Below are 19,261 nucleotides of genomic sequence, written 5' to 3' on the forward strand. Positions count from 1 at the left end.
ATTTATCAACATAAATTATTCACAGATGTGAGAAATTTTTCTGCACATTTTTTTTTACTGGAAAAACTCGATTTTCGACAAGTGGATGAAATAATTAATGTTTTTTACAAACTAACAACTCATCAATTAAATTCCTATAGCTAAATTAATAATTGAAAGTATATATATATATATTCATAAGAAATATAATTTTTTAATTATATTTATTTTAAATACATTAAATTTAAAAAATATTTTGAAAAATTTTTTAAAAATAAAATAAAATAAAATTTATATATTATTTTAGAATAATTAAATAAAAATTATAAAATAGAAATAATAATAATTTTGGAGGATGGATAAAGTTATAGAGACCCAAACCTATATGAGAATGAATTTATAGTTATTAAATCAAATATTTACATACAAATTTATTTATTATAAATTATATATAAAATTATTTTACTTATAAATTAAAATATAAGTTGTTTTTAGTGAGTAAAATTTAAGATATTTCAGATTCATTTAGATATATTTATTATTGATTAAATATGTGAATGCGAATTAAAATATAAATTAAAAATAAAAGTATTACCAGGAAAATTAATATTTATTAAAAAAAAATAATCCTGAAACAAATAAGGAAAAAGGAAACCACGTGATGAACGAAAAAAGAATGAAATAAAATTAAAGATTCCTGCATGTTTGATAAGGATATAGGGCGAGCAATCTCATCACAAGATTTAGAGAATAAATTTTTTTTATCCTTGATATATGAGAATATTTATAAGGAAAACAAGACATCTCGTACTTGAATGAAATGACATTTCAAATGAACAAGAATTAGAATTAGAATTAGCCTGACGTACGTTTATCTTCAATTTCTAAATTAACCGAAGGATTTCTCTATCAACCCAAACACTAATACACTCAACAACCATAATCTAATCCATATCTGTGATGCCAGGATCCGACATTGCATTCCTAGTTTTAGATTTATCTAATTTAATATCTATTACCAAAAGAGACGTTTAAACTGAATTTAAGTGGTGAAAGAAAAAAAAAAGTTTTTTAAAAATTAATTATTTCTACTATATTTACTGCAAGATTATAACAATACTCTTTCTGAGCACAACAAAATCAAGAAAATTATAAATAATAATTTTCTAATTTTTTAAAAGAAATTCGATCGAAATTTAAAACACCTTTTCACATAAGTACAAATATATTTAAATAAAAAATAATAAAAATAATATTTGTTGTAGCATAATTTTTATCTCAATTAAACACATTTACAAACTAAATTTTTTTATTTATAATATAATATATTAATTAAAATTCTTTTAAATATTCATCTAAAAAATTTTACATTTAAATTAAAATTTCTCACAATATAAACATTTAGAAAATTTTAAATTCTTTATTTTCTATTCTCACAACTTATTTAAAGTTGTTATCAATCTATTTTTGTAACGATATCTTCATCAAAGTTGACAATATCTTCTCAATTAATGTCGTTGAAAAATTTTAGAGATGTAAAATTTATAATATATATATTTCTTAGAAAATAAATTAAAAATGGATTTACTGCTGCATTTTAGAATATATACGCAAGGAAGATAAGATTAAACATGATCATAAAGGCAAAGATTCAGTGGATAAATAGTCTATCGCTGTCTGCGTGCGAATACATATTTAAGCACAGCACAAACGATGAGTCGGGTGATATTTGCCCACCAACCATAACTGGCCCTTCGCCTCAACTCAAGCCATTTATCCATATATATATATACAAAACATCTGCATGCCACTGCTAATATATATTTCATCTTCAAAAAGTTGTATGTAATAACTTTTACTAAAATAGTCGGAAAGATTTGATCATGAATTGCTCTTACTATTTTGGGCTACCAGACCAACTGAATTTGGAATCCAACCTCAAATTCCAAAGAAAAATAAATAAATAAAAAAGGGTATTTCTTTTGCATCAAGAATAATTAAGATGATGATAACGATAAATAATAATTTATTAGAAGCACTAACCCCTGTGTTTGATGATGAGAATATATATATACATATATATTTGCAGGTTGAGCAATGTCTAGAAATAGATAGTGCATGAAGTGGGGTTCAAGGTATCTCTTATCTGCTTCTCCTTCTTGTACGGCCTTTGGTGAGCTGAGTTTGTCCCCCTTTGCCTGCAATTAAGGCCAGATTGCCTTTTAAAAGGCATCACTACTGTGAGCTTTCGGTTTTCTTGAATTGAGCTCAAGCGAATGTTATTGCCATGGGGATGAAAAGAAACAACCAAGTCCTATTGGATATCCCCTATTCTTTCTCCACCTCAGCAGTAGATGCTCAAAAATAAATACAATCAATGTGCTTTTTTAACTCATTTGGTGAGAGATCTCTGAGTTCAAACCCCGTCGATACAATTTAAAAAAAAAATAGATGGAAACAGAGGTTCTCTGACATTGAAATACAGGCAGAACACAACTCCAAAAGGAAAAAAGAAAGAAGTAGAAAACTCCAATTACCAAATTAGTAGCAACAGTCATATCCTTTAACATTAGAAAATTTAATAAATGTTCCAAAGATGGGATTGACACAATTCTTCTCTCTTAAGAGCACCTTTAAAAGTTGGAGGGAGCGAATGTGTTTTGAATACCAGATGGTATATAAAAAAAAATAGTAAATGTCTTTCATTAAATATAACATGAAAATAACATAATTTTTTGGATTTTAATTTGTAATTTTTATGTTATATTGTGATGATTGACACGTCCTTGCTAGTTTATTCTCTTAGAATGCAAGTTGACATTCAAGAAATGCAGATGGACAAGACTGCATCAAGTAATCATGTAACACAATGAGGGAATTATGACACGTCTCTAGAACAGCTTATTCTTTCGTCCTCCATATTCCATTCGCCGACCTGCACTATTCACTTCTCTCTCTCAATGGCCTGTATAAATAGGCCTTCACAGCTGTTGAAGTTTCTCGTAGCAAAGCCCCACTTAGTATTAACATACTCACACTGCCAATTCCAATCCTTAGTTACTAGCAATGGATGCGGTGAACGAGTTGGTTAAGGAAAAGCCGGTGGTGATTTTCAGCAAGAGTTCTTGTTGCATGAGTCACTCCATTAAGTCACTCATATGTGGATTTGGAGCCAATCCGACAGTTTACGAGCTTGACAGAATCCCAAATGGCGAGCAAATTGAAAGAACACTGGTGCAGCAGGGGTGTCAACCAAGTGTACCAGCTGTGTTTATTGGGCAAAAATTGATTGGTGGTGAAAAGCAAGTGATGAGCCTCCACGTCCAGAGCCAGCTCATCCCTTTGCTTATTAATGCAGGAGGTATATGGATTTAGTGCCTGTTACTAGCATAAAACCATAATAGGTGCGGCTTTTGATACTGGCCCTAGCTCAAATATATTCACTTGCTTTTTTTTTTTTTTTTGGGCATATGATCACACTCTTTTCTGTTAAACTAAGTTGAAGATGTTGTACTTATGTCTCTAATAAAGATACACTATACTTGTAGCTCAACATTTTCTAAGACTCGGACGTTTGTGTGTATGCATTTGGCAACCATTGCAGACAGGGCTCTCTGCCAAAGTGCTCCAAGAAAGGAAAGATTTTCTATTCCAGAACAGGCAAACAAATTGAACATTTCTTGCAACAACCAATACGCAATCATTTATACAAACTCCAGTGGCTATATAATGCCTTATGTACTTGGAACTCTTTAGCTCCTTGGCATGAAACCTTCGACTGCTAATTTCCTTCCTGATTGACTTCTCTTCTTCAGATAAACCTGTCTTATCCACTTATCCTATTCTCCACCAAATTATATCCCTTCACAGGTCATAAACTAATGAGAACTGTGCAATTCTTAATATCCAACCTCTCAATTACCTATGTTTATCATTAGCCAAGAACACTAGCCTTATCCAGATTAAAGCTGTGCATATCTATATTTAATATCCAAAAATCATAATCGAAGGCCTCCAGAGAACGTGCTTAACAGCTTAGAAAAGTTAACTACATGGGACACTAAAGAAAAGTGTAAAATTTTTCATTCTTCACAAAAGTCTCATGCACTGTTACACCCTTTTCAATACTGGAATTTTTTAAGTTAATGATGAGGAATTAATGAAAAACTCGAGGAGAAATTCATCACCTCAATTCGCAATCCAGATTGTCATTCCTCGAGAAAGGAGGAACAAAAAAAAGGAAAAAGAAGAAGAAGAAGAAGAAGCAGCTGCAGCAGCAGCAGCAGCAGCCTGGATAAGTGGTGCACAGCAACCACAATAAGTGACAGAAACTGCCAAACACGCGTTGCTTGCAAATTGCCGTGACCACCCTTGAATCAATAAAGGGAATTCTGTGTTAGATCATTGTTAAGATTATGGAGAATAAATTACAAGTTTTAAGCGGAGCGGGCATGAATAGCAAGGGAGAGTTAAAGAGGTCTAAGCAAAGAGGAGTACGTCGTTTTGTCTTTTTTAGGCCAGAAGAGTCGCATTCTCTTGGATTCTGATTTTGGTTTGTTATCCTATTCTTGGAATGATAATTTTGGGAGAATTTTCACTGTTCTGCACCAAGTGACTGATTAACGATTAACGATTAACGATCTTCAAAGCAAGTTCCATGCCCATTCGCATTGTATCCGGAAAAGCATGAGAATTTTTACAAGTGAAACATCGATCACCTCAATCTGCTTTATCAATCAATACATGCAAACATAAGCAAAGTAGAAACTGCAAATCAAATAATAGTTAAAAAAAAATAGTCGTTTTTGCTTGTCGATGAACCTTAATAAACAAGCTACGACTCCTATTTACCTCATGGACCGATGGTCCCGTCCAGTGCAACGAAACCTCTAAAGCAATTACCGCTTAGCTTGGATTCTTATGGTTATGGAAGAACCCATTAATTATCTGTAGGGTAGGGACTAATTACGGGTTCGTTTGCCAGCCCACTCAGCCCAGAAGTCCTTTTCTTGCGTTCACATGAAGCAATTGCTCCACATTAACCAAAGCCAAACCAAATAAGGTCGTCCTGCAAGGGTCCCCCAGAGTCTTCACCAACATAACTGCCGGGAATCGTCCACCTCCAGCATAGCATCCTAAGCGGTATTGTCCATCTTGGGTGGATCCACTAGATGGGTCATTCAGAAAGACCCACAAACACAACTCTTTCATATCATGCACTAATGACTAATGTATACTAGCGTGATTAAACATCCATCATTGTAAACAAGAAGGCCTGGTCAAAGATGTATCACTTTTAAGTGGGTGGTTCATGTGACAAAACTAAATGAAAAAAAAAAATTGCATTCTCTCCATCAGTGAAATCATAACAAAAGGATCATAAATGGTCATACTGGAAAATCCAAGCCCAACCTAGAATGTAAAATTTGTTTAGTGGGCTATTGAAGGGGAAAATGTTTTGACAACGGACTGAGATGGGCTTCAAAATCTGTAAGAATGTTAATCATTCTATCATCCATGAACACAATGAGGCAATTACGCCTTCACATGAACAAAATCTTTTAGGATGTCACTTCTGTACTCTAGATTTGCATTTCTTCGCCAATTCTCAACTGCCCCACGAACTGTAGCATTTGCCTTGCATATCTCCTCCGCAGAGAACTTGTGTTCCACTATTCCCAATGGTCCAGGCTGTAGAATCTTGACCACAGTTTCCATCTCTTGCTCAAGCTGCCTATGCATTGGGAAACAGAAACTGATTAGAAGTTCATTAAAATATTTTTAAAAAAATGTAGACGTAAAAGTTGTACAAATAAGATAATCCCAAATGCATAACTCAACCAACTCCTGGAAAGGAAACTGCTAAATATATTCAGTATACAAGTTCACAGAGGTGCTAATCCCACAAAATATCATATCATTGATCCACCACTTAAACGAGGTGATGGGCTATAACTTCCATTGGCGACTGATACGAAGATGGCACATCCGAATTCTTGAAACCTAGGAATGTTACTGTTCAACTAAAACTATGGCTAACTAGTCAGCATCGATTCGTGATAACCTTGATGAGAAGTGTTCAATTGCATATCAATTGGGCGGACCTGATTAGTCACATGTCAACAAGAACTCTATCCAATCATGTATCAACAATTTTGGTAAAATTGAAGGAAAAGAAAAACAACCTATAAATTCGTCTATAAAAGAATTCTTCCCCAACTGAGCCCTATAAGCAACTGAAGGTAATCCTCCAACTTCTAATTCTAAGATTAACCAATTTCTCAAGGAAATCGATACTGGAAAATAAAAATGATTGATTATTCAACGAATGTTATCATCCTCCGAGAAAACAAAAAACCCTAATTGGATAAACTAGAAAAGGATAAGAAATGCCAGCAAAAGAAATAAAGTATAAAATTTTCACCTAAAGATTCTCGAAAACGGCAACGCATTTCCAAACCCAGATAAAGATACGCGCATCTCTATCTCTTTATCCTACCTCTCATGCGCCGTCGACGCACGATGACATTGAAGGACCGTCACCCAGACGAGAGATGGCTTTGCTTAAATAACTGAATCAGTGTTTGTAGCACCGAGGAACGACCCAAGTGTCTTGAAGTGTTCTATTAGGAATTTGTCGAAAAGATTTTTAACAAAAAAAGACCGACTCCACTGGGGATCGAACCCAGAATCTCTGGTTCCGTAGACCAGCGCCTTATCCATTGGGCCATGGAGTCCTTATTGACTGCACTTCATGGCCAAATTCTTATAAGAATTTCTCTCTACGGGCACAGGAGAATTACTTGAAAACAATATGGATCCTTTTTGCCTTGTTCTATAAGAAATTTTGCGGTAGAAATTGTTGTCTAGACATGGTATTTCATAATAGAATAATCTGATAAGAGTCCCTGCCTTGCATTAAAAGGAAACGAAGGGAGCAGTCTCTGTAATCAAACATGGTAAATTCGGATGAACACTACAAAACCCACCAAGCTGAATTACTACAAGTACTAGCACTAGACAGCAGACATTCGATAAAACCACACTACACTTGTTTCTGTACACTCTTTTTTAGGTTACTTTATTATAGTACACACATGTTCATTTACAGTCAGGAAACAGAATTACGCCGCCTTTTCTGAAACAAGAATCTTGTTTCAGAGTTTGCCTTACCCCCAATTGGCTTAAGACCGTTTGTTCTGAATAAAGAATTCAGCTTGCTTAATTTTTTTGTGAATGATTTGAACAGCTTATTTGCAGGATGAGTCTTTACAAGCTCTTGTTTCATTGACACGTGATCCTTTTCAAGATCTGTAAGTCTCATCCTCATTCGTGCAACTTCAAGCTTCAACTCTCGGTTCTCTCTTCTTACTGATGCATAATTGTCTCTTGGAGAGATAGCCCCACTTCCTGCACCACTGCCGGAACGTTGAGGGAATTGACCGTTTATTGCTCCGAAGAAAAACTGATTGTGCCCTCCATTCATTGCATTCCTCAGCCTTATCTGCTCGAAATATAGCACTTGGACTGCCATCTGTACGGGTAACCTTTCGTTTTGAGCGGCATGGCTGCAGGCTTCCTGAGATAATTTCTGACAGTCTATTGTCTTGCAGAGTCTGTACCTCTCAGAATCTTTAATGTTTGGATGAACCTGTAACGTAGATGCACAAAGCAACAAATTAATCTTAACTTACTAAAGAATCAAGGAAGAGACAGTAAGGGTAAAGTTACTAACTTTGAGGAAGATATCAACAGCTCTGTACAACCCATCACTGACTATACGAGCATGGTCTGGAAGTAGCTCTGCAAGTGCTATGAACTTTGAGGGCATCAAGTTAGAGTCTAGTGCAACTTCTGCAAGATAGTTATCCAGTAACTTTGATACCTTAAGAATTGAGCTCTGCTTGGGAGATCCAGGGCTGTCAAAATCATAAACCATCTCACTTTCATCCCGCAAGTGATTGTCTTCCTCATCATCCTCATCTAAGTTGAGAAACATGGAGAAGATCCTAAAGATTGAATCTGTGTCATACATGGTGCTGTGGCTGTTTCCATGTGAATTTGCTGGGATTAGGATGTCTTCAAGGATTGCCTGATCTAGTTGAAGACCAATCCTCCTCTCCAAATCTGATCTGCAAGAAGTCGTTGTTGATGATGCTATTGCGGTCTTCAACAAACTGGAAAGAAAGGCCATTGGGACTGGACTCTTCCTTGACTGAGTTGGTAGTAAGCTAACTATTGCTTCAACAATGACCCTTTGTTTCTTCTGCAGCTCCATATCTAGGAGACTTCCTTTCACAAAATGAGGATCTCTTACGACGAGGCCTTGAAGAGAATTATGGGCATAATTTATCAAAATTTTGCTGATCATATCTTGTTTCAAACCCTTTGATTTTACTGCAGATAAAACTCGTTGGAAGAAATCAAGATTGAGCACTGTGAGTGATTTGCCCCACCAGTCTGCTGGTGTTTCTGGCTCCATGTTTGCTTGCTTCGCTGGGAAGTTATGGTCAAGTTTTAGCAAGCCAGAGGTTAGTTGCTCTTTGCACGCATTGCTTGCAATTGCATTGATAAGTCTGCCAACTAAGTTGATCTCTTCTGATACAGGCAAAAGTGCTTCACAGCGATGAAGAACAGATATTGAACTCGATATGTTAGGGAGCACCATCTCCTTTAGGTAAGCTTCACCTCGAGCTTCCAGGTTTTTCTCTGCAAAATCTTCTGTCATTTCAAGGAAATGAGCTGTACACAATAGCATAGCAACATTTGATTGTGTGATCTCAACATTTACACCATAGCAGAATTTTGCAGCAAGCTCAAAGGCTTCTGCTCCACCGGGTACAGCAGGTATATTGATGTGTGAAACTTTAGAATCTTTTGCTTCCAACAACAGTTTCCGAATTCTTCCACTCCGAGAAACAAGAGGGAACTACAAAATAATTTGAACCATGCAATTAAGGTTTCTAATCAAGAAAAGATCCATTTGATTCGAGTTACAAAATCTCTGAAGACAAGTTAAAGGAGCTCTTGTTTTTGGATTCTAATCTACTACACACAAATACATGTAACTAAACTTGCTTACCTTGTGAAGTGCAAAGCTTGACGCTCCAATTTCAATAGTGAGATCACTAGAAACGTCAGAAATCGGCCTGCAAGATGGTAGAATGATTGAAATGGAACTACAAAGAGACAAGAAAATTCCAAAAGATAGCAAAAAATAAATGAAGCATACATATTTGTCATAGCCAATAATTTAGAGACCACATAGGAGGTTCTACTGTAGACCTGAACTCCCATTTTTGAAACCATTTATTTCTAAATACAACTCAAGATTCAAGAGTACTCTAAATACATCAATAGACCACACAATGACTTTAAAAGAGATCGTATAGGGGCGTTCTACCATAAACCATAAAGAGACCACCTCAAACTTATGGACAACGTGATCCATCTTGATTTTCTGAATGAGACACAGATGGCCCAGGTGGGAAAAATGACAGACTCAATTATTACACAATAAGTGGCCAATCAGTACAGTAGGCAATAAGGTTACAATTTACAAATCCCTTTAAATTCTGCTTTTGCAATTTACACAATTTGGAAATCTTACTGAGTTATGGAGATACTATAATTAGGAGAAATTGCAGATCCCTTCAGATTTGTTAGATAAGAAATGATTATATTCAAACAACCTCAAATCTCAACTGTTTGATCAAATGAAAGTGTTTGACACACACAGCAGAACATTAAATCAGTTAGGTGTGATGGTTTGTCATGATCAAATGAACTCTAGTACAAACTTTTCCGTACGAGTTTAAGGCCTATCAATAGTAAAAAGAAGAAAAAAAACACTTGAATTATTGAGAGGGCAGAACATTTATGGCAGTTGACAATGTTGATTGATAATTCAAGATAAGAATGCATATGATAAGCCTCATGGCATTGTCCTTTTAAGTGGAAAATTAGCAATGTCAAGGTCACAGGATAGATCTGTCATACTCTTTGCTAGCTCTTTTGGAAGGAATTGATGAAGTGTAGTTTTCTTCTATTAATTAAGAGCAGTTGTGAGTGACTCAGGATTATCAGATACTGAAACCCACAAATTTTGCTTGGACCTACCAACATGGCTTGCTGTTGTTGGGGATTTTAAGGAATGCTGTATAAATTCCTCTCACAGAAAGATCTGCCTTTCTTTTTTCTTTTCTTTTTTTTTTAACACATAAAATTAATGTTCTTTAGCCTATAGCTTCCACCTGATTCTTCTTCTGAGTAATCATAACCAAAATTTTCAAAATAAACAATAACATGATTCAATTTTGAATCTATGTTTTAAAGAAATCCATTGTCTTACACTTGGCCACAAAGTGAAAGAAAATTTATTCTAAAACCTCTTATTTGGAATTAATCATTTGCATTCACAGTCATGCATGATTTTTTATTGTTAAAAAATAATTTTTTAACTCAAAGATGTGGCCAAAATTCCATTGCCTGGGAATCCATTAAAGAAATACAATAAAATTCTGAATTTCATGATTGCAACTACTAATTCAGTAATGTTAATTCTTCAAGTAGGCAGACATAAATATGCAATTTCAATGCATATAAAACCAACCCAAAATCATGAATGCTGGTTAGACAAAGAGCTAGAAATCACAAGTTAAAGATTACCATTCGGTGGCATGCCTTATACTGGAACTTGGACGAAACGATCTCTTCCCAGATATGCTTGGCTTCAGTTCGGCAACAGTAACAACACCCATCTCTTCCAAAAATTCAGCTTCAAATGATTTTCTTTCTGAAAAATGCTGCACCACCCACTACCAAGTTTCTCCTGTTCAAAGAATCCAAACTGTTTCTAACAAAAGAAGATTTATCATTTGCTTCTCTCTTTTTCTATGGTGAAAGAGAAAGCAGGATGAACAAGGGAGAGGTGAAAGTCACATGAATCCGTGCAAGATCAAGGATTGGTAATGGCTTTGAAATATACTTTAATGAGTGTTTATAATATAAGTTAATGTAAAGTCAAGGGAGTGTGTTTGTGTGCTTGCACTTTTCGGTGAAAGGTGGAGACGAGTGAGAGATGAGCAGTGCAGTTTGCCCCCTTTTTTACACGGTTTTTGCATTGAGAAAATTTGCAGGATTCCTGAAGGATTGCAACGCTTTTGGGGGATGTAATCATGGCTAGTGAAAGCTACCCACATAAAGATTAGCTTAGTTTAATTCTGTATTATGTGTAAAGCATTGTTAAAGTTGAGATTAGGAGTATGAGTTGGATTTCAATGCTATGATGAGAAACACAATGCCTCTGCTTAATGTATGCTTATTTTAGTCCAGAATACAAAATAAAAATACTTAAGTATGAGTTGAAATTGCATATTTATGTCTGCCTACTTGAAGAATGGATTATAGGAGATCACTTGGCCTTGGCAGAAACATGATGCAGTTGTCATAATTACCAGGATTGCCATCGGGGAGATGACTGTTGGGTTAATGATAGCCTGAGATTGCACGATCAGGTGGTGATGATGATCCCATCAATTCTTGCTTTTTCTGATGCGGCTGTATGAGTTATGACACCTAACCTACGTACTAAAAAGGCTTTGCTAATCCTATGGTCTGTATAATTTCATCCTTTGCTTTTCCTAAATTTGTTGGGCGTGCTTCCTTTCTTTTTTATTTTTTTTTATATATCTTTTAATTCCTTTTAACTGAAACAGTTTTCAAATTCCTCCACCTTTGGCTTATTAGCATCCTATGATTTTTGCATTAAATCTTGATGAAGATTTTTATTGAAATTTGCACTTTTTGTTGAACCCAACAGCAGTATATCACCTTAAATTTGGGACTAAATCTGTCAAGAAACACCAAATTCCCATGTTTTCTGGCCATGCCGTTGTCATTTTGTCACAAGGTGTTCATATGTTTCTTCATGAAGTCCACTTTACTTGACACGAATGATAATAGCTTTCACTTGGGTTTTGGAAAAGCCCATGAAAGTAATATACAATTCTTCCTATGTTTTGTCTAAAAGTTATTTTTTAATCAATTAAAAACAAATGAAATAACATTTTTTATAAAATTTAAAAAAAAATTAGAGAAGTTTACTATTTAGATATTAGATATTGTCATTTTTTTATATTTTTAAAAATTTATTAAAACATTCTTATATTTTTTGTCTGTCAATAAAATAGTTTTTCCCTTTAATTTCATTTATTACTACCCTTAAAAATATATCAAAATATTAGATTTTTTTTCGTAAAAAATTAAATTTTAAAAATTAAGTTATCGAAAAAGAAAAAAAAAATTAAATTTTAAAAATTAGATCATTGAAAATAAAAATAAAGTAAAAAAATTGAATTTTAAAAATTGAGTCATGGAGGAAGATAATGTAGAAGAAGAAATTGAATTATTGAAGAGGAAGAAGAAATAAGAGAAGAAGAAATTGGATTATCTAGGAAGAAGGGGAGCCGCAAAATTAAATTTTAAAAATTTTATTTTTTATTTTTTATTTTTTATTTATTTTTAATAGAAAAGAAGATGAAAATATTATTTTATTAACGGAAATAATAGATAAAGATATGTAATGATTAATTTGTTAATAATAAAAATATTTAGAGATTAAATAGTAAATTTTTTAAAAATTTTAATTAGAAAAAAAAAAAAAAAAAAAAACAAAGCAAATGATGAGGCGGCCACTTAAAGAATTAATAATGGGTGTTGCCTCAAGAAAGGTGGCATGAGATGGGAAAAATATTTGAGTAGCTACATAAATGTATCAGCTTTCTCTTCCTCATCCTTTGCCTTTTAACATGGGATAATATAAAAAAATGGCATTGTGGACCAAGAACAGCTTGTTCTGGACAAGGAGAAAGATTGGCCTACTAGTAGGAGGTGGGTGAGTTATACACAGGAAACCTTATTGTACTAATAACTTCCAGTTTTTTTTTTTTTAATCATCTGAAGGGGTTCCAAATCCTTGGACTATCAAATTCTAAAAGGCTTTTTTTTTGGGGAGATGGGGGTCAAGCATGGATTTGAAAAGGGGGAAGTAAAAAGGAAAAGGAAATTTACATAATGAAGGGAAAATGAAAAGAGGCATTGAATGATTAGTGCAGGTGAGAAATGCAAAGGTTGTGGTTAGCATTATGGTGAAGAGAGAACATGTGAGCCCACCATTTTTATTTAACTCCTACCAACAAGACAATGATATGAGGGCATTTGCTTCTCTACTGCTTTGCATTGCATTGCATGTCAATATACCAGTAATATTGGGGAAGCTAGCATAGGTGCATGGGTGAATCTGGGCTAAGCACAATCTCCCTATTTCTACAGGGAACGAGCCACCAAGTTGCCCGAACAGAACTCCATAAAATTACTCTTTGAGCTAGTGGCAGTTCCACCATTGTGGATTGTTTAACGAGCAAATCCATAAATTATAGCAAACGCTAAAGACTTCACGGTGATTCTCCCTGTTGGATACTTGGGAAAGAGTTGAAAGTATTTTCCACTACAAACGTCGTAAATTCTAGAAATCAATTCTACATCTCTGTTTCAGGAGACTCGTAGAGCAATCTCGGGCATTTTCGTTTAACGTCCCATCCCATGAACTCGGTAATTGACCGAATTTCTTTCAAATAAAATTAATAATTAAATTGATATAAGTTGCTTAATGTTGATAGGAATCAAATACCACATCCAACAAGTACTTACTACAACTTGGATATTGCATGAAAAATGAGTTTAATAACATTATTTCCATTTATATATTTATTATATCAATTTTAATTAATTTTTAATAAATTCAAGTGAAATATATTTACTTAATATGAAATTAGTACACCCTTTAAAAAGAATATACAAATAATGATTTCCTGAATTTGGGGTGTAAATAGTCATGCTTATTTTGGGGTTTTTAGTGTAATTAAGTGAGCTTTGACTAAGGAAAAAGTGAATTAAGTGAACCTTGAACATCAGACTCGGTTTATGCAAGGCAAGGGAATAAAAAATTAAAGGCACGGGATGTGAAGGCAGGTGATGAAAGAAAAAGAAAAAGCAATGAGATTCGTATTTATGGAGTTAACTTTAGCTACATTCCGGGAAAAAAATAAAGAAAAAAAACATTTGAAGGAAGAAGAAGAAGAATTTTTCTCTCTTGTAATATGAAGTTCTTACATCCAGGTGTGATTGGATAAAGCAGAAAGTGGATTGAAGATCAAGTATACCGTATACATGACTGCTACAGGAACAATTAGTCGAGATCAATTAATTCAGAATATGGTCAATATGCAACCTGAAACTCCACAGCAATCTTGGCCATAACAAAGAAGGAAGTAACTCAACTTTCCGCAATGTCTAATATAAATTGAAACAGTGCAGACAAATACAGATATTTTACATTCAAAGGACATCTCCATCCCACCAATAACTAAGCCTGAAGAGCTTCACAGTGACATCTTGGTGTCAAATTTTGGCTGCAATCCCATATACCTAATTGTAGTCTTCAAAACATTAGCCCATCACTGCCCTAAAGCAGGCAAATTGAATACCTTCTAACTCCTCTCAGATCAAATAGTGTGTTCTAAAACTACAGAACTGGATATTTGCCCCAAATTTTCCAGCGAAAACTATGTATGAGAGAGAAAGAGAGAGATGGCTGACTACTAAATGTGTGTGTTGGGGGAGAAGGGAGGGAGGGAAGATGGATTCACCAATTCCTTCCATCACAAAAAGGGATCACAATCAAAGTATACAAAGACCAATAGAGAGAAGGTTGTGGGCTAGCCTGACACAAATTATTTCCAACCTTTGTAGAGAAGTTCAGATAGAGATTATGACTGAAGCTTATTTGAGATAATATAAATGAGTAGATAGATGATATGAGAATAAAAACGACCAGTCCTAGCATGAGCAGAAACCAAAATGGATGATAGACCTTTACACAGAGTAATGAAATCACATGCACTAGATAATGAATGGTGACTTTGGGGTTCTACCTCAACTTGAATGACGAACCTCACCACCTTGTCTTGTACTTCTGCCACTGGTTAACGGTACAGAACTTTGACTTGAATGTTGCAACTCAGAAAGTGGAACAGACCCAGTCTGGGAGAACATCAACCCAACTGAACTGCTTGATGTGTTTCCAGTAGAAGGAATTCTGTTCAAATAAGGATCCTTTTTTGCCACTCCAATCAGTTCAGGTCGCAATTCAGAAGAAGAGGATGAAGGGGCCAAAGTAGCAAGCAAAGACCCAACTGGATATGGAGCAACTGGCATATCGATAAGAGATGATGCTGATGGACTGTATCTTATTGATCCTGTCGGGTGATCAAATTTGCACGTGGCCCCAAATTTGCAGTTCCCATTTCTCAAGTAGAAGGAACAAGGTTGAATTCCCTGTTTACAACAATATGCATCATATTTAACAAAAGTTTAAAAGGTAGCATAGAAAATGCATCAAAACTGTGTACAAAATAACAGATCATTTAGAAAGAGAGTGAGAGAAAGAAGGCGATTCACAGGTTTCTTCACAAAAAAAAAATGAGATCACAGGATATACTGGTAAGCACAGATGCATATGACACATACAGTTACATGAGCAGACTTAAGAGACTTGGTGTGCAGCCCACCATATTGTCTCTACTTTGCCAATTAAAAGTCATGCCAGGAATAATGTCAAAAGTGAAACTAAGACATTCAGTTGAATAAATATTTTAGATGCATCATGAATGAGGTAGGGAGGGAGGGAGGGAGGGAGGGAGGGAAGGAGGGTGACACATACACATACACAAACAGAAAGATGGGAAAAGAAAATTCTCTGACACCACAGAACCAATGATAATCAATCAAAACATATTTTCTTTGTCCTCTGTCCTAACTCTGAACTATGTATCCATTTTTCATCTCTCTAGTATTCCAGAACCTTTAAACCCTTGGTCCATGTGAGTATTGCAGAATTTGTCAGTTGTCACCACACTCTAAATTTGATCTTCCTAATAGCCAAACCTGAAAATATTAAAATACTTGTTTGCAACTTTGCATCCATCCATCCCGACTGACACATAAATTCCATGTCAGCAGCAAAATCAATTTTCCAAAGTTCTATATATGTATTCCGAGTATTGAAATGGACAATAAAATGGCTTATAATGGTAATAACTTCCAAGTTTACCTTCAAGAGAAAAAAATTGAAATAAAGTGTTACATATGCACCCTCTTTTGATTTTTTTTTTTCCTTTGGTTGAATCATTAATCTCAGTGTACAATACAGGCATAAAAGTTCAAACACACTGAAAACATTTGAAATTTGGATGTAGTTTATAAATAAAAACACAGGAACAAGAAACAGGAACCAAAAAGCAACAATGGAAAGTGCTCTGAGCATTGCTTCACATATCATGTCTTACAGGCATAACAGAGAGTAAATATTGCAGAGCACCTTTTGTTATGCAAGGAAGAGGGTCCCACTGCCTCCCTAAAGGAATAGGAATTTGAGGTTTTGTTTGGTTTGAAACCATGTTATTTTGACTTCTTTGGCATAGGGGTCCTCTTTGGGCTGGTAGTTTGAGATATATAGCTATATGAATGAAGAAAATGCATAAATTCACGTACTGGACGTAAAGGAAGACCAAGAGGGCTGAGGACACAATTTGTTCTTGGCAAGACCCGATCTCGAGGGTGATGATATCTACAAGATGATCCAAATTTACAGTCTCCAGTCCTCAAGTAGTACTGGCATTCAGGTTCACCAGGTCTCTCAGGGAAATGCTGTTCCTTCTGGGTACCACTTGAGAGGCCAGCAACAGAAGAGGGCAAGGGATACGGTCCAGCTGTAGGTGCTGAAGAAGATAATTGTGTTATACCATACACAGAAGTTGCCCCGACTGCAGGCTGTGCACCAGGGGACAGAGCAGGACTTACAGGTGCCTGAACCAAAGAAGCCACACGCAGTATAAGAAATGCATATAAATTTGCAACAGCTCAAGCAAATAATGCAGTAAAATTACCGAGTAAGGACTCCAACCCGGAATAGGAACCACTCCAGGGGAAAGCAGCACAGGACCGTAAGCCCCTTGCACATATGAACCATGTAATAGCGGAGGCCTCACCCTCAAACTGGTGGATGCTGCCCCATATTGGTCAGGTATAGTAATTGAAGGTGACTGCACCGGCTGATAAAACTGGGGTGCAGATTCTGGCAACGATGAGCCAGCTGGTTGAGGATGATGGAATTTACAAGTTACACCAAATTTGCATTGCCCCGTTTTCAAATAGTAGGAGCATTCTATCTCACCCTTTAAGAGAGAACAAAATAATGTCTTGTGACTGCCTTGAGAATTTATGAAACCAAGATTAATATATAGTGAAAGAAGATAATTCAAACCGGTCGTAACGGGTATCCATGTGTATTAAGAGGAACATGGCTCAAGGATCCACCTCCATGCTTCGGATGATGGAACTTGCAAGATGCTCCAAATTTACAGGTTCCGGTCTTCAAGTAAAACTGCAAGAAATAATAAGATATAATACAACTAGCAAAATTCTTTTCAAAACATTAATAGTAGTAAAATATGCTAATTATCTCACTGTTTGTTGCAAGTGCATATGTGCCCAATTAACAAGCATACCTGACAAGGGGGTTCTCCCACACGTTCTGGATACTCCCCAGTAGCTCTTACAGCTGCCTCAACCTAAGTAGCATTTGAAAATTAAAGTTATGAGAAAAGGTATGCTTGTGTTTTACTGGTTAAAGCTAATGAGAAGGCAATAACTAAATATCTGAAGCATAGTTTTTGCAGTAGTGTAGTTGAATAGGACAAACATCCACTTCACTGTGTCCAAATTAAACTACCTGTCCTAGTGTGAGTGAGTTTATAGTTCATGAAAACCAAAAGAAACTAAACCATGAAATTACAATATTTTGCTTTCTTCTTTTTGCAATGTCTCAGAAACCAACAAATAACTTGATTGATGAGAAATATAAATAAAAACTCCCCTTACTTAAATGGACGCCTAAGTGAATCAAATAAAAACACTCTCTAGACATACACATTCTTCATTGTATTCTAGTACAATTTGTGATTGCCTATTGAAAAGAAAATTACATGCAAAATCTAATACCCACATGGAAAACCTATCAGTTGTTGATGCCAATACATTTAAAATACAAGTAACATTACCCCAACGCGATTTCGAGGGTGATTATATCGGCACCTGCTACCATATCCACAAAACCCTGTTCGCATATAGTACACACAGTCGGGCACGCCGGGCCTCTCCGGATATGATTCACTGGTGGCTAGCCCCAATCGCCACATCGATTCTACACTCAACGAAACCATAAAATCAAGACAAAACCCTAATTGCTACTTCACATTTCCAAAACCCTAAAAACACAAGGGATGGAAAAAGCCCAATGAGAATATCAAATGCCGACGAATTTTAACCAAAATGCAAAAACGAACTGACCTTCTAGGCCTGTTTCACCTCCCGCGGGGCTCCATTCGGGTTGCTGACCCGATTGCGACCCATTCCATGCTTGGTTCCGACCGTACAACTCCATGGAAACGGGGTTATCTTTTGGGGATGAGGGAGAGGATTCTGTACACTTTACAGTAAATCTAAGAAGAAAACGTTCTACAGATACTGTATCAAAATGTTGTACAAAGATCGTCAGAGATCGATCCAGTGAATACAATACACTAATCTAAGTGAAGAAGACAATGATTTTTTAGAAGCCTCAACAGTACTGGAGTTTGTGCTTTCTCTCCAAATCCCCTTTCCTCTCTCTCTCTCTCTCTCTCTCTCTCTCTCTCTCTCTCTCTCTCAAATACCGTACGGTCAGACAATGTCTGATTTTTCTCTTTATTTCTCTCCCTGTGCTCACTTTTTCTCTTTTCAACTTCTTCTCTCTATGTTTTTTTTGCTCTTTGTTGCGACTGTATCGGCTTGTTCCCGTACCCTGAAATGGTAATTTTGGCGAAAACGGGTAACCGACACTGCTGCTTATTGTAACTACCAAACTACCCCTTTAGCATGTTGGGGTTCCAAGGAAGGTGTAGGGTTAGTTTAGTCTGAGGAAAATTTGCATGAAACTTGTTGGTAATACTGTCCTGGTTGTTAGCTGTTCCATAATGAATTTGATTTTCCTTCACAAATTTGGAAAGTGAGATTTGGATGTCTAACCCGCTACAACATATACCTAATATATAGATCTCTCTCAATTAAAACGGAAATATATATATATAAATTTTTAATCTATCATTTATTTACTTATTTAAAA

General features: G+C 35.5%; 3 protein-coding genes and 1 non-coding gene across 7 annotated transcripts; 1 reads left to right on the forward strand and 3 right to left on the reverse strand.

Annotated features, from left to right (window-relative positions):
• The first annotated feature begins 2,970 nt into the window (after positions 1 to 2,970).
• On the forward strand, positions 2,971 to 4,128 carry LOC110612295 (monothiol glutaredoxin-S1). The gene has a single exon (XM_021753046.2). It carries the CDS (start codon positions 3,046 to 3,048, stop codon positions 3,352 to 3,354), a length of 309 nt encoding a protein of 102 aa, XP_021608738.1. The 5' UTR covers positions 2,971 to 3,045; the 3' UTR covers positions 3,355 to 4,128.
• Positions 4,129 to 5,306: 1,178 nt separating this feature from the next.
• LOC110612268 (BTB/POZ domain-containing protein At1g03010) lies at positions 5,307 to 11,449 on the reverse strand. Of its 4 annotated transcripts, none has more exons than XM_043961567.1 (5): positions 10,648 to 11,449; positions 9,062 to 9,158; positions 7,715 to 8,908; positions 6,404 to 7,630; positions 5,307 to 5,713 (listed from the first exon to the last, which is right to left on the reverse strand). In XM_043961567.1, the coding sequence occupies exons 1-4, from the start codon at positions 10,737 to 10,739 to the stop codon at positions 7,091 to 7,093; spliced, it is 1,923 nt and encodes a 640-aa protein (XP_043817502.1). In that variant the 5' UTR covers positions 10,740 to 11,449; the 3' UTR covers positions 5,307 to 5,713; positions 6,404 to 7,090. The 4 variants fall into 4 exon arrangements, with proteins under 4 accessions (XP_043817502.1, XP_021608699.1, XP_043817491.1 ...); XM_021753007.2 differs by having other exon boundaries at positions 6,479 to 7,630; positions 9,062 to 9,128; positions 10,648 to 11,447; XM_043961556.1 differs by having other exon boundaries at positions 9,062 to 9,128; positions 10,648 to 11,447.
• Positions 6,644 to 6,716, reverse strand: TRNAR-ACG. Its single transcript has one exon. It is a non-coding gene; the product is annotated as a tRNA-Arg (tRNA).
• A 2,650-nt stretch (positions 11,450 to 14,099) lies between the features above and the next one.
• Positions 14,100 to 18,929, reverse strand: LOC110612288 (zinc finger CCCH domain-containing protein 32). Its single transcript, XM_021753034.2, has 7 exons — positions 18,448 to 18,929; positions 18,159 to 18,301; positions 17,607 to 17,669; positions 17,363 to 17,482; positions 16,986 to 17,273; positions 16,591 to 16,905; positions 14,100 to 15,375 (listed from the first exon to the last, which is right to left on the reverse strand). The coding sequence occupies exons 1-7, from the start codon at positions 18,539 to 18,541 to the stop codon at positions 14,974 to 14,976; spliced, it is 1,425 nt and encodes a 474-aa protein (XP_021608726.1). The 5' UTR covers positions 18,542 to 18,929; the 3' UTR covers positions 14,100 to 14,973.
• Positions 18,930 to 19,261: the final 332 nt, after the last annotated feature.

The sequence above is a fragment of the Manihot esculenta genome, chromosome 1 (assembly GCF_001659605.2).
Source record: "Manihot esculenta cultivar AM560-2 chromosome 1, M.esculenta_v8, whole genome shotgun sequence".
NCBI lineage: Eukaryota > Viridiplantae > Streptophyta > Magnoliopsida > Malpighiales > Euphorbiaceae > Manihot > Manihot esculenta.

Excerpts from the sequence above, each read along its gene's own strand:
- LOC110612295 (XM_021753046.2), top strand. The coding sequence starts at position 3,046 with ATGGATGCGGTGAACGAGTTGGTTAAGGAAAAGCCGGTGGTGATTTTC.
- LOC110612268 (XM_043961567.1), bottom strand. The coding sequence starts at position 10,739 with ATGGGTGTTGTTACTGTTGCCGAACTGAAGCCAAGCATATCTGGGAAG. Across the intron at positions 8,909-9,061 it reads CAAGCTTTGCACTTCACAAG|TTCCCTCTTGTTTCTCGGAG; the intron begins GTAAGCAAGTTT and ends ATTATTTTGTAG. Across the intron at positions 7,631-7,714 it reads CTGTTGATATCTTCCTCAAA|GTTCATCCAAACATTAAAGA; the intron begins GTTAGTAACTTT and ends TCTACGTTACAG.
- LOC110612288 (XM_021753034.2), bottom strand. The coding sequence starts at position 18,541 with ATGGAGTTGTACGGTCGGAACCAAGCATGGAATGGGTCGCAATCGGGT. Across the intron at positions 17,274-17,362 it reads ATGGATACCCGTTACGACCG|GGTGAGATAGAATGCTCCTA; the intron begins GTTTGAATTATC and ends TCTCTCTTAAAG. Across the intron at positions 16,906-16,985 it reads CGGGTTGGAGTCCTTACTCG|GCACCTGTAAGTCCTGCTCT; the intron begins GTAATTTTACTG and ends TCTTTGGTTCAG.